The sequence below is a fragment of the Podarcis gaigeae genome (assembly GCF_964106915.1).
Source record: "Podarcis gaigeae genome assembly, chromosome: 2".
NCBI lineage: Eukaryota > Metazoa > Chordata > Lepidosauria > Squamata > Lacertidae > Podarcis > Podarcis gaigeae.
In genome coordinates this window covers 103,081,071-103,093,524 of record NC_139679.1, presented here as the reverse complement: position 1 = coordinate 103,093,524, position 12,454 = coordinate 103,081,071, and the positions used below count along the sequence as shown (strand labels likewise).

At 39.1% G+C, this 12,454-nt stretch overlaps 1 protein-coding gene and 1 long non-coding RNA gene across 8 annotated transcripts in view; one reads left to right on the top strand and one right to left on the bottom strand.

The window, feature by feature from the left end:
• The window catches only part of LOC310838124, a 36,572-nt gene that overhangs the window by 2,227 nt on the left and 21,891 nt on the right, over positions 1-12,454 (bottom strand). The gene's annotated exons all lie outside the window — the stretch shown is intronic.
• PTPRG (protein tyrosine phosphatase receptor type G) overlaps positions 1-12,454 on the top strand; it is a 548,154-nt gene that overhangs the window by 528,640 nt on the left and 7,060 nt on the right. For all 7 annotated transcript variants that reach the window (XM_083722995.1, XM_083722994.1, XM_083722991.1 and 4 more), the window contains exons 23-28: positions 1,449-1,542; positions 3,268-3,344; positions 4,334-4,462; positions 6,263-6,409; positions 9,011-9,153; positions 11,582-11,717. In XM_083722995.1, the coding sequence (XP_083579121.1) occupies positions 1,449-1,542; positions 3,268-3,344; positions 4,334-4,462; positions 6,263-6,409; positions 9,011-9,153; positions 11,582-11,717 (726 nt within the window). The remainder of the gene's footprint in view (positions 1-1,448; positions 1,543-3,267; positions 3,345-4,333; positions 4,463-6,262; positions 6,410-9,010; positions 9,154-11,581; positions 11,718-12,454) is intronic.

Genomic DNA, 12,454 nt, shown 5'->3' with positions numbered 1-12,454 from the left:
TAAAAAGTAGAGCAAGTAGGACCCAGGTTTACACTTATTGAACTGTGGCTAGTGATGTGAGGTGAGAATATTCTCCAGAGAATATTCTCCACATTCAATGGTATAAGGTGCCATTTACCAGAGACTGACATACTGAAATATATTATCATATAATGATTATATATTTAATGTTAATGGCTTCTTTTTTTATAAGTACACATATAGTTATGTTTATCAAGCTGTGTGTTAGTCACCAAAACAGTTATTAAGTGTTAAGAGCTATTAGGAGCACAAGATAAGACTGAATTTACTTGTATCAAACCTTAACATGCCAATTGTATTTTTTGACATGTCCTCTAATATGTACATGTTCTAATGGAAGAATAAAATATGATTTAACTACTGAGTTTTCTTATACCTTAGCATGACAATTACTAGTGCCATCACCTTAGAATGATTTAACTTTAACTATAAAACATATTTTACTTTTTTATTTGATACTTGCAAGTGACAAGTATGCTTGTGCTTATATATTTTCACTGTGGTTCCTTTACTAAACATACGGTTAGTGGTGAGTCATTCACGTTGAATTTTCAATTTCAAGTTTGGTGCAAAAAAATCAAAGAATGTAAATTCACGTTTTTGCCCCATTGAATAAAAGTATCTGTACAATTTTTGGTTGCCATCTGAACAAGTTTACCCATTAATAAACATGTACATTAACAAATTATATCATTCTGAATGCATTAAATTATATCATTTTCAATGATTTAAAATGAATATTATATTTTAAATGAAAATTCTCTAATACTCTCAATACTTAGTCAAGAATATTCTCAAGAATATTCTCCAAAAGATTATTCTTGAGAATTTAACATCACTAACTGTGGTGTCCAAGTGGGACAAAATATGTGATGATTTTGTCTGTGAAGTATCTTGAGAAGCAGTCACAGTAAGCTCACTTTTTACCATGAAAGTATCACAGTCAACTTGGCAGGCAAAATAGGCAAGCTCAGGAATAACTGATCTCAGCTGCAGCATTCAGGTTCACAATAGCAGCAAGGAGGAAAAATTCCTTAGGCGTAGTCTTGTTTTGATGTTTTATAAAGAACAGAGAAAGCTTTTTTGTTTCCTGAGACCTGTTCTGACCTACATATATCTTTGGGGCTTTGCAATATGTCTTCAGCAGAACTCAAATCGACATTGTCAAACCAGGTTGGAATGGAATTTCATTTACCCTGCATGATATAATTGAGACCTATACAAACTTGAGGACCCAACATGTGTTTGTATAAGTACCATTCTTTAGGCAGAAAGTTCAGTTATCTAGGCATTCTGAATGCTTTTAACATATTTTAGTTTAGTCTTCCAGAGATGCACTTTTTTCCAGAAATAATATTTGTGTGTGTGCGTGTGAGAGAAAGAGAAAGAACTGCAAAGGACTTAATCACTCTTGCTTATTTTTTTAGCTGGTTATGCAATGCAATGCTAAGTATGTGGAGTGCTTCAGTGCTCAGAAGGACTGCAACAAAGAAAAGAATAGGAACTCATCAGTTGTGCCATGTAAGATCACATCTTAAAGTCTGATTGTTGTGCTGAATAATTTCCTTGTGCTAAATTCTGAATTGTGTTTGCATGAAGTGATGTGGGCCCTCAATTGGATTGTTTTGTGCTATTGGGTCAGAGTTCTTTTCAAATATAAATCTGATTTGTGGCTCCTGATGCTGGATGCATGTTAATGCATCCCAAGGCATAAATACAAATAAGTTTTGAACCAAGTGAAAGTATAAGAGTTTAATATTTTCAGATATTTTCAGGGAACTTAATACAGCTTCCAGGAATTTTCAGTTGTCTTTTCCTGCAGAAATTCAATTATCAGCACTTTCAGAAGTGCAAAATAATTTTAGGGAAGGAAAAACCCTAAGGGAAAAGACTCTCCCCCCCCCCCCCCGCGCGAACAGCTCAATGCATTCTGCCCATGCTCAATAGCCATATAATGCTTTTTGTTGGTGGGGAGATGAAAAACGAGTTAGGCGTGGGAATGGAACAGAGTATTGTGAAGGAGAGCATGGCTGGCTGGGACACTGAACAGGAGGTCTACACGCTGCAACTTTTTGTTCCAGGTCCCAAATATTTATGGCATTGGTGTTCAAAGTGTTGTGATTCACCCCAATTCTTCATGCCAATGGGTGAATAAATCTAAATAAGTAAATGGGGTATGCATCATTAAGGATGATTTGTCCATGTCAGTCCTACAATAAAAATATTACATCTGAAATATTAAGTTGATCCTTAGAAGCGCTTCAGTGGCTGGGAGGCAAAACTGATCTGGGGTCATTGACACCAGTGGCCTAAAGCAGCTGAAATCCAAGTATTTTTGCCTATCTGCTTTGCTGAATTTTTTTATGCTCACGCCTCAAAATAATTGCTAAGCGTGGCTATCTCTGCAGTCATTGGTATCCAAACCTTTTTCAAAGAAGGCCAGATTTGTTGACCAAAGTTGTTGCCCCTTTTTTAGGATTTTTACCCCAAAGTTCTTGAGCATTTTTAGGGTTGAATTTAGAATTGATGAGATTTTTTTAGGATTTTACCCCAGGAAATAAACTGCCACGGGGGCTGGATTAAACTGACCAGTGGGCTGGATTAGGCCCTCAAAACAGACTTTGGACATGCCTGGTCTAGATAAATCCACTGCTGTGTGTGTGCATTCTGTGGTAGTTAACTTCAATTAATGTGGTTCTCAGAGGATAGCTGCTGACTTGCCCTGAAGTTAGGGAAGTGGCTGTTGCTGTCGCTACTTTTGGGAAGGGATGAGAGCAGCAAAAATAAATCAACTGTTGTTGTGTGCAGTTGCCCATAAATGAACTGATCATCTTCAAATCTTTATTTCATTTATTACATTTTCATCCTGTGCCCTTTCTCCAAGGAGCTCAAGGCACATAGTTCTGACTCTATTTATCTTCACAACAAACTTGTGATGTAAATTAGGCTGGGAGTATCTGGCCCAAGGCCCTGGGTGAATTTCATAGTGGAGAGGGAATTCGCTATTAACTATTATTTGGCATCTGGGGATAGCAGAAAGTAGTAAAATTTTATTGCTCAAATTATATCCTTGTGCAAACATTTCATTTTATCATTTTTATAGCTTTATCTCCTGCATGAGCTCAGCAAATTTTATGATACTGGGTCTGGCCCTGGGAGAAATAGGAGTTGTGTTATGATAGCTGTGCTAAGATTGTGAGTTTTGTTTGATATGGGCTTTTCGTCTGTTCATTTGTTTGTTTACAGCTGAACGAGCAAGGGTGGGACTGGCACCATTACCTGGAATGAAAGGAACTGATTACATCAATGCCTCTTATATTATGGTAAGAAAATCAACAGAAAGTAACCAAATATAAAATTGTTCAGTTGGTTTTATCTATTGTTGCAAATAGCTCTTGTGTTTCTTTTTTCAATGAGGTGATTCTTTTTTTTCAAAGAACAGCCACTGTGTGCAACAGACATTATACACTGCTGCTTAGAAGTAAAAGAAATTCATTTTTTATAACTTAGGGAATTAGGGACACAATTCATCCTCTCCTGCATGCACAGCTCATGGGATGAGATCACCACAGAGCTTCAATTGAGTCTTCTAACTCTGATTCCCTTGCCAGCCCTTGACTGGGCAGATGTTCGCTAAAGCATGCCAGCTATTATGTAGAATGAGAGGAGCCCAGCACATCTCCCATTCCAGGTAATAACCAGCATGCTGCAATGGGTATATGTCCCAGCCAAGGACTACGGTGTAGTTAAAAAGCTCATTCAGTCCTGTGGAGATCCTGCCCTGCTTGCACTGCTCTGTGAGCTGCTGTGCAGGAGGGATGGGCCATGCCCTACATTGGCCAGTTATATTCTTCATAGTTGCATATTGTGTGTCATTTGCATATTTTGTCATTGACAGTGTCATTCTACTGGAGGAATTTTTTTAAAACATCTGAAGTGACATTTGCTGTACCAGAAACTAGAACAAGTGGCATCACAGAAGGAAGGCAATATATCTAATAACTGTGCTGAATCCATTATTTTTAATTAGGGTAAACAAATATTAGTTGCAGCTCATCTTAGTTGTTTCCACTGTGGTCCTCTACACTCAGTGGGTTGCCGTTCCTGGTGGAAACTATTCAGTTAAGTGAAACATGTTTATAGAGTTTATTTTTCGTTTATATATTCTCCAGTATTGTTTTAGGATAAATTAACACAGCAGGGAGCTTTGAAAATTTAGCAATCTAATAAACTTGTATTGTCTGCTCTCATCCATGAAGTTTCCAAACTATTCTATGCACTGAGTAACTTCATTTGGTTCTTGCTTTAAAAGGGTTACTATCGGAGCAACGAGTTCATCATTACACAGCATCCCCTGCCACACACGACTAAAGATTTCTGGAGAATGATCTGGGATCACAACGCACAGATCATTGTCATGCTTCCGGATAACCAGAGCTTTGTAAGTTATTTAACTCCACATACTTTATATTAATGATGTATCACAGCAGGGAGCAAGAACTGGGCCACTTAACTACATATTATGGCTGTATTTCAATGCAAAGCATAGTTGATGTCTCCTTTAACAGCTCCATAATCCACAGTATCCAAAGACGCCTGGGAAAGAAGTTGAGGGAAGACAGTGGGAGGGAGGAAACCTGTTGTGTTCTGTCAGCATCCCTGCAAAATGTCCCAGTTCTGTGCTGCCCTACTGTGAAGGCAAAGTCTATCCAGTGAGCTTTTTCGAAAGGAAAGAAAAACTTTAGCGCTTTTGCACCAGTCACCCCTCAGGGATATCAACCTCTCTTTCTCAAATGCCAATGAGAAATAATATCTGCGTGTCCTTATCTTCTTGAACAACAGAACATGCAAAATTACTGTTTACTGTTGCAGTGTACCTCTATAGACGGGCATCTTACGAAACAGCTGAGCAGTATGTTGTCATTTCCATTAAATTACTGCAGGTGCCTAATCAGTTGTTATCCTAGTTGATTGGTTGTGTAGAACGACAGAAACACACAGTGAGTTGTTGGCATACTGGTTCTTAGTGAGCAGTGAAGTGGCAGTCATAATTTATCTGCACCTTCCCATAATATCTAATGGATTTGTGGACTATGGCACAGGAATAGAATCTGTATTCTTCCCATGACTCTGGTGGTATTTCTCCTGGAACTGTGGGCTTCTGGTATATGAACTCCAAAACTGATTAGAAGAACAAGAGAGCGAGCCCACATTTCCATCTGCTCCAGGGCTCTTTCTCTGCCAGCATTCATCACTGGTTGGGACACAATGTCATCTTCTAAGGCAGGAGTAGGCAACATGGTGCCATCCAGATATTGTAGACTGCAACCTCCATCATTCCTGACCATTGGCCATTCTGTCTGTGGCTGATGGAAATTCTCATCCGCAACATCTGGAGAGTACCAGGTTGGCTACCCCTGTTCTAAGATATTCACACTGAATTCAGGGTAAACTGTAGACCCTAACAGTTATGTGCCCTTAACTAAGTTTGTGCTGTCCTAAGCAGGTTCTGTTTTGGTTGGATTTCCCAAACCAGAGTCAGGTTATCTGGATCAATGCTGTTAAGAATTAGGTGTGTGTGTATATGTGTGGTGTTATGTTTTTAATGTACTGATTTTGAAAATTAAATAGAAGCAGAATATTTAAGGAAAATTCATTTTTATTCTTCAAAATTCATTGTGAACTTACAATACTTTAAAAATATATAGCATGAAGTACAACTGTAGTGTGTGTGTGTGTGTGTGTGTGTGCACGTGTGTGTGTGTGTTATACACATAAAGTATCTCTGTATGTCCTGAAGGGAATGATAAAAGGGAATTTTGAGGCTTTGAATCAAGTCCTAAAGGGCTCTATGAACAGCAAATAAAGGAAATAACATGTCAATATCTAATGACCTTTGTGGCTTCAAGCAGGTGCTTACCTTAAGACATGAAAAACTACATTATAAAATGTTATTGTATTTCTGCAAAATCTGTACCTCTCTATAAAATTTTAATTTTATAAATGTTCTAAAATATGCAGTTCCCTGTGAAACCAATTAAATATCAAACTTGCCCTGATTGGGAAGCTCAGAGTATCCCTATGATATTCATACTGTTGCTTTTAACAAGATACATTTTGTAAAAAGAAAGAAAGATCAATTTGTATTTCTTCCTGTTAAACCAAGTTTTGATTCTTTGAATTTTGCTCATGTAGAAAGTAAAGAAAAATACAAAAAAGGTCTGATTCATTTTGTCTTTAGGCAGAGGATGAATTTGTGTACTGGCCAAGTCGAGAAGAATCCATGAACTGTGAGGCATTTACTGTGACCCTTATCAGCAAAGACAGACTGTGCCTCTCTAATGAGGAGCAGATCATCATCCATGACTTTATCCTTGAGGCTACCCAGGTATATAAAACATCCTCCAGAGGTGAATCTGGAGTCTGCTTGGCATTCAAAGTACTGCTGCTGTCAGTTAACAATTGATATGCATGCTTTTCAGTGGGATTGGTTTAATGTCTTTATTTGGTCATAGTGGACCAGTTTCCCTCATTTCTTCCCAGAGGTCTTCTCCTGTCACATACCAGTTTTGTTTTCAGTATACCATTTCCACAGAAGGTCATAACATTTCAGCTTTTATCTGATCCAAAGGTGGAAGTTCCTCAGATAGGAATCACACCAAGGGCTTGGTTTTGTTTTATTTTCATTTTTAAGAAGAATGTACTAAGGGTGTATGTTCATTAGCTATTTCTCTGGATGCATCACTGCTATTGAAAGCAGCTTTTGCAGGCCTCACAAGTGGAGTTGGTTATTAGGTATCAATATCTAGATTTTGTTTGGGGCAAGTATTCCCTCTTAAGGCAAGAGTGGGGGGACGTTTTTGTGTTGTGGGCTGTATTCCCTTGGGTGTAATCTGTTGGTGGCCACACCTAGCAGTGCGTGGGACCAAAGTGGGTAGAGTTTTGAAACTGGGCTGCAGGTTCCCCACTCAATTTTAAGCGGTGTTACCTTCTCTGCAATGTTCTGTGCAATTTCTGGACAAATGGCACCTGCAAGGAGGTTTCTCCTAAGTAAGGAGACCAGTTATTCTTTATATAGCAAGTTGTAACTTCTAAATGCAAGTGGGCATGCCAGAGAGCTAGTTGACCCCATCATGCCTTTTCTCTATTCTTACACTCTTTTGTGAGCATATGCACTGCAAGTCCGTAGCAAGCACCATGGAGACAGATGAGAAATGATCAGTGCAGGAGCAGCCAAGGCCCCACAGGTGGGGCAGTTGCTCTCCAAGCTTTCCAACACAGCAGCTTGCTGGCATCTACTGAGAAGAAGAGGGTAAGAGTGCAGGGAGTTTGGGCTCCAACAAATTAGCTACAAGGAATACAAATCTAATTGTAATTGAAAGAAAAGACAAATTTTGGATAAATTGTTATAACTAAGTCTTCAAAAGAGTGATTTAAATTCTAAAATCTGAGATTTAATATTGGAAAAATATATTATATGAATTGAAACAAGTTAATAATTTGCTAGTAAAATTTATGAGTTTAGGATGCAGGAACAAGAGATGTGAGGAAGTCCAAAGATGAGAGTGAAATGTGGATATTGGAAAATACTATGTTATTATGTATGTTTTTTATTGTGTAAACAAAAACTTAATAAATATTATTATATATATAAAAAAAAAGAGTGCAGGGAGTTTGGCCCAAGCAGTGCATGGCAGCAGGAGCATCCGATTGCCTGCACACTGTGACTCACAACGGGCCAGCTTCCCCAGACATCACTTCTCCCCTCTCCATGCCAACAACCCAGTCTGTTGGGAAGCCAGGAGAGCAAAAATGCCCCACACCCATGCCGGCTCATGAGCTGCTAACAAACATATGTAACTTTTCCTCCAGCTCTGATCAGCCTGCATATCGTGAGAACTGGAAATTAGCCACCATTTTTTTAAAAGAGATTGCAGGAGTGGGGTATCCTGGAAATTACAGGCCAATTAGCTTAACATCTGTCCTGGCAAAACTGGTGCATAGCACTGTTAACAAATAAAAAAAAACAGCAAGCATATAGAAGAACAAGCATTGCTGAACAGAGTCAGTACGGCTTCTAACAGGTTAAGTCCTGACTCATGAACCTATTAGAGTTATTTGATAGTCAACAAGTATATAGATGTGATCTGGTTGATGTAGCAGACTTGCACTTTTAAAAAGCTTTAGACAAGAGTTCCTCACCAAAGACGGCCACATAAGCTTAGTTGTCATAAATTAAGAGAAGAGGTCTTCTTGTAGGTTAAGTAGCAGAAAGCAGAGAGGAGGAATAAATGGTCAGTTCTCCAAATTGAGAGACATAGAAAATGCAGTCCCGCAAGGATCAATATTGGGACCTGTGCTTTTTAACTTGTTCATAAATGATTGAGAGGTAAGGGTGAAGTGGTCAAGTTTGCTGATGGTGCTAAATTGTTCGGGGTTGTTAAAACAAACAAAAAACTATTGTGCAGAGTTCCAAAAGGACCTTTCTAGACTGAGTGAATGGGTAGTAGAATGGAAAATGCAATTTAGTGTAAACAAATAAAAAGTGATGCATGTTGGTGCAAAAAACATCTTTCACATAGACAACCATGGGGTCTGACTAGTGGTGAGTGTCCAGGACTGAGACCTTGGATTGTATAGTTTGATGAAGATGTCAGCCCAGTGTGTGGCAGCTGTTGTAAGTTTCCCACGGGCATCTGGTTAGCCAGTCTGAGGACAGGACTCTGGGCTAGATGGGCCATTGATCTAATTCAGCAAGGACTTCTTTTGTTCTTAAATAACAATGAAGGTTACCGCATGCCACTGGCAGAAAGAGAGTTCCTGCTTGTATGGGCAGGAGACAAGACATGTTTCCTCATAGCAATCCGAGGCTGGATTAACTTCTTTTTAGCTAGAGGTGATCAGTGAATCTATTTGAATGTTAGAAGTGCATTTTTAAACATAAAAGTGGAATTAAAATGATTAACTGTTGGGTTGGTTTTCGTTTCAGGATGACTATGTTTTGGAAGTACGCCATTTTCAGTGTCCCAAATGGCCTAACCCAGATGCCCCAATCAGCAGTACCTTTGAGCTTATCAATGTAATCAAGGAAGAGGCCTTAACAAGAGATGGCCCCACCATTGTTCACGATGAGTATGTATATCCATCAAATCACATTCATTCTATAGATTGGATAAGAAAGATTACAGTAAATATGGAAGCTTATTTGGCCTTTCATCTGAGTAGTGGAAAGGGGGGCACAAGTATTTTATTTGTTTGTTTATAAAACAAGTCTGTACCACCTATTGGCTCTAAAAAAGAGCCTCCAACATGGTTTATAACAATAGTAACACAATTAAAAAGAGCATATAAAGCCAAAATAGCACAGGGAAACAAAACTATAACTAGGTAAAATTTAAGACACATTAAAAGCCTGACAGAACGAAAATATCTTAATCACTCACATAAAGAACAGCAGAGAAAGGGCCAGTCTAATCTAGTTCACAGTTAGGATGCTGCCAGTGAAAAGGACCTACCCTTCCAAAAAAAATTCACTTTGCAGAGCAGGGCTTTGGAAGTTGATGGAGATTGACTAGCAGAAATAGACTTTCCTTTAAATATCCAGGTCCCAAGCCATTTCAGGACCTTAGATTGGGCCTTTAAAAGAATTGGAAGCCAGTAATTCATCCACCAAGGCAATCGAAGCCATTTCTGCCCCCAAGCTGGGCTTCAACCCAGATCAGAAAGGATCTAAATAATAAGAGTCTTGTCCAAGAAAGCTTGGGTTTCAGTTGCCACCATCGCGGAGAAAGCTTTTCAATAAAGGTCTCACAACTAATTTCTCATTCAAGGAAGAATTCAGAGTTCCAACCACCCACTTGGCCAGCCTCCCATCTGGCATTCTTAATCGGCCGCAATGGACACGGACCAAAATGCAAGCGGTTGGCCTCAGGCTGAACAAGCTAAAATTTATCCTTTGAAACCGTACAAGCAGTAACCTCAAACAAAGCCATAGATTCCCACTTCCAGTGCACAGTTTAAGCTGGAATGCATGCAAGTGAATTCATCAGCAAAGTGTTTTGCAAAGTGGTCACAGCAGGCTGCCAAGGGTTCCTCCTTGCTAACTTGTGGACTAGCATGCAACCATCTCCTCATCACTTTGAACAGCTCCACTGACTGACCCGTGTCAATGCACTGGTGATTAAGAAGTATAATTTATTTGGTGCCATCATCACCATAGAAAAGGTCTTGGAATGAATTTCAACATATTTTTATAGACCACACGTTCATTAAAAAATAGAGCAAGGCAGTATACAACACACAAAATTACAATAATTGGTTTGGTTAAATACATCTTGAGTACATATTTTCTACTGTCACTCGGGCTACCCAGCCAGTCATTGCATCACCCTGGTTTTTCAGAAAACCAATGAGCCTAAGTTCTACCCATGAGTCAGGGTGCTTGGCAGTGATTGTGTCAATGTTAATGGCATTTCCTATTCTAGAGGTCAGCCAGGTTCAACAGCCATATTGGTAGGAGAATCCCCTAGAACACTCAGGAGTCCATCAGGAACGATTATTCACCAATGGTGGTACATCATAATGGGCTCCCCAAGACCTTTTCAGCCAGTGACTTGTCCATGCCAGTGGTGTTATTTCAACCCTGTACCCTTACACAGAACATTTTACTGCCAAGCAACCACCAAGATTGTGTCCTGCAGAATGTGTAGGACTAGATATTGAGATGGGTCAATAGTTCTTATGGAGACCATGATATCCTGGCCTACTAAGCAAATTACTGAAAAATCAAGTGCTTTCTCTGTGTACCTTGGGTTCATTCTCCAAATCAGAACAAAATGTGTGGAAGAAACATTAAGTCAGGAAGCTACCCAGCCCAACACAACAATCAAATGTCTTTTACATACTTACTTAGTTATCTTTGTCCCTCTCCTTAGGAAATGGTGGCTGGATGTGTGGTGTATTATCATCATGCACTGATGGGTCTGAAAATAACAATTTAAGGGCTCGATATATGACTTTTCTTTCACATCTTGACTTGCTAAAGTGCATTATAAAATACAGATGCTTTAGCCAGAACAATATTAAGTCATTGCTAGTTTTAATGCTCACCTAGATTCTGAATACTTTTGCTGCTCTTGCAATATTCAAAATTAAGACAGTTATTGATCTGGGCATTTCATGAGACAAAAAATATCAAACCTCTGTTTCTAACAGTGCTGAGTCATTTCTTTTGTAAATTGCTTTTTGGGTTATTTGTTATATTCACTGATTTTTATTTTTATGCCTTCATACATAATATATGTTCCACTTTTAACTGCATTCTGAGGAAATGTAGCTGAAAATGAAAATTTTCCTTCTGTGCACTCGACCACATCATCACTTATTTTATTCATTAATACAACAGCAAAGTAATCCCAAGTATAGGTACACCTAACTGGCAGAGATTATAGGTGCAATTCAAAGAAAACTAAAGCTGATACACAGACATCGGATTTTCATTGCTGGGGGCTTTATGATTCACCTATGAGTATCTGAATGCAACTGTTCTGTGGGTTTGCAGGTATGGAGCAGTGGCGGCTGGAACATTATGTGCCCTTACCACTCTGTCCCAGCAGCTGGAGAATGAAAATGCTGTTGACGTTTTCCAGGTGGCAAAGATGATCAATCTGATGAGGCCTGGAGTATTTACAGACATTGTAAGTCTTTAAAAAGGAGATAAAGTTGTTTACAGGGTAGTTTCTAAACAGGGAAATGTCCAATTAAAATCCCATGCCCCTGTGCCCGTGAAGTCAGATGGCTAAAAGACTCCTCTTCCACATATATTCATAGAGTCTCCACCAGTTTTGCTGCCAGATATCCTGCACAACTAAGAACCACAGTGCAGCAATAAGCACCAGCTTAGACCCTGACCTTTATTTATCTAGGGTTGGAATTCCCTTTCCTTCTTAGATCCAACAAACAGTTTGTTCCAGGATGGAGAATATCCATGGAGTCAACGCTACCATTCAGCTACTTTTTAACTTGTTATATTCCTGCAGGGTTTGGGGTTTTTAGACTATAGTTCATTACAGTTTTCACAATATTACAACAAAACAATGCAGTACCTTATTCCCACTTTTCCCTCCCAGCTTCCCCACCAACCTCTGTCCCCATGCTCCTTTATTTACTTCAAAACATTTTCGTTTCTAATACAGTCATTAAGTACGCTACACAGTGTTCAGACTTGCATGCTCAGATAAGGGTTAGGATGAATGAGTGGCCGTGCTCTGCTTTGGTCCCAGATGAACATCTGTTAAATTAGAGATGTTTCCATCCCTGCATTGTGGCTGTAGGCTTCACAGGAAACACAGGACTTGTATGCCCTAACTCTTTAGACTAGATCAGAACAGAAAGGAGGTGCACGTAATATTAAAAGAAGGCGAGTAAACAAACC